The sequence below is a fragment of the Sinocyclocheilus anshuiensis genome, unplaced genomic scaffold (assembly GCF_001515605.1).
Source record: "Sinocyclocheilus anshuiensis isolate Anshui unplaced genomic scaffold, SAMN03320099.WGS_v1.1 scaffold227, whole genome shotgun sequence".
Taxonomy (NCBI): domain Eukaryota; kingdom Metazoa; phylum Chordata; class Actinopteri; order Cypriniformes; family Cyprinidae; genus Sinocyclocheilus; species Sinocyclocheilus anshuiensis.
In genome coordinates this window covers 1,845,648-1,846,953 of record NW_015549590.1, presented here as the reverse complement: position 1 = coordinate 1,846,953, position 1,306 = coordinate 1,845,648, and the positions used below count along the sequence as shown (strand labels likewise).

Below are 1,306 nucleotides of genomic sequence, written 5' to 3'. Positions count from 1 at the left end.
GAAATCATTTTGAACAAAATTCATTCTAATGCTCATATTAGCGTTAGCCGCACTTATGCTAACGATTAACTACGTATACGCTAACGGCGATGTTTATTTCAATCCGAAATTCAAATTAAAATATGGAATAATATTCATAACAGAAGCTCTAAATATTAAAAATGTAATTGAAACTTACCTGCTTGAACTTGATCGGGGTGTTTTGTTAGTTTGATGCGTTTCCTCCTCTTGAGGTCGCCACTGCTTTTAAGAAGAGGTTGCCAGGTTTTCACAACAAAACCCGCCCAATCGCGTTTCGAGGGGATCCCCCGGTAAAAATCGCTTCTGAGGATAAAATGCGCATGTTTTGGCGGGGTTCCCCTGGTAAAATTCGCATTCCAGGGGCTAAATATCACGTTAATGGGGTCGTTTTTCAACCCGCGGACATGAAAAACAAGCCGCGGCAACAGTGTTAAAGCAGCCCAATTCCGCGGGAAAACCGCGGACTTGGCAACACAGGAAGAGAATAGCTTTCGGATAGCGCATCAAGAACCGGGTTGACCGGGTACTCGGTACCACCGGTACTTAAGAAAACCTGGTACCGTAACGTTTTCATTTTTTTAGTACCGACTTGGTACTGAAATACCGGGTCTTTTGACAACACTAGTTCTCAACATAATAAAAATGCAAACAGACAGACACACAGAGATTCCTGCCTTTATTAGAGAGAAGAATATGTTCAGCCCCCTCCCTCTGAAGCTTGAAGCTCAAAAAATGGTATTCGGACCAGCCCTACTATGCAGGTGATTTAACAATAGACTAATAATCTTGCTGTATTCAGTGAAACTCACAAGCTGTTGTTTTAAAGCTACTCCAGCCGTGACTACATGAGTTCACGGGACGGTCGAGACTATGCCCCGCCACCACGTGATTACCCATACCGGGAGTATTCGGGCCATTCCAGTTCTAGAGATGACTATGGGTCAGGATCCAGAGGTTACAGGTGTGTGATCATTCTAAAACGTGTATGTGATGGCAGTTTAAGAATCCAGCCTAACGTCTCTTTGTTTCTTAGTGATCGAGATGGCTACGGTGGAGGACGAGAGCCCAGGGGTTACATGGATCGGCCCAGTTCAGGCTCCTATAGAGACCCTTACGACAGTTACGGTAAGATTAAACCTTTAGTGTGGTGAAAAGGGTTAAGGGGCTCCACTCAAACTGCCTGTTTCGCTCTGGAAAGGGCTGCCTCGTGTCATTGCCAAAAAGTGGAAACATCAAATGCGGCGTCATTTCATCCTGTGTGTTTCATTCCCCCCGCACCACAACC

The 1,306-nt window shown here is 45.0% G+C and overlaps 1 protein-coding gene across 3 annotated transcripts in view; it reads left to right on the top strand.

Annotated features, from left to right (window-relative positions):
• Positions 1-1,306, top strand: part of LOC107658097 (RNA-binding motif protein, X chromosome-like) — an 11,828-nt gene that overhangs the window by 7,596 nt on the left and 2,926 nt on the right. For all 3 annotated transcript variants that reach the window (XR_001630748.1, XM_016446534.1, XM_016446533.1), the window contains exons 7-8: positions 848-982; positions 1,055-1,146. Coding sequence is in view for 2 of the 3 variants with exons in the window: in XM_016446534.1 (XP_016302020.1) it covers positions 848-982; positions 1,055-1,146 (227 nt within the window). In the remaining variant the exon portion in view is untranslated. The remainder of the gene's footprint in view (positions 1-847; positions 983-1,054; positions 1,147-1,306) is intronic.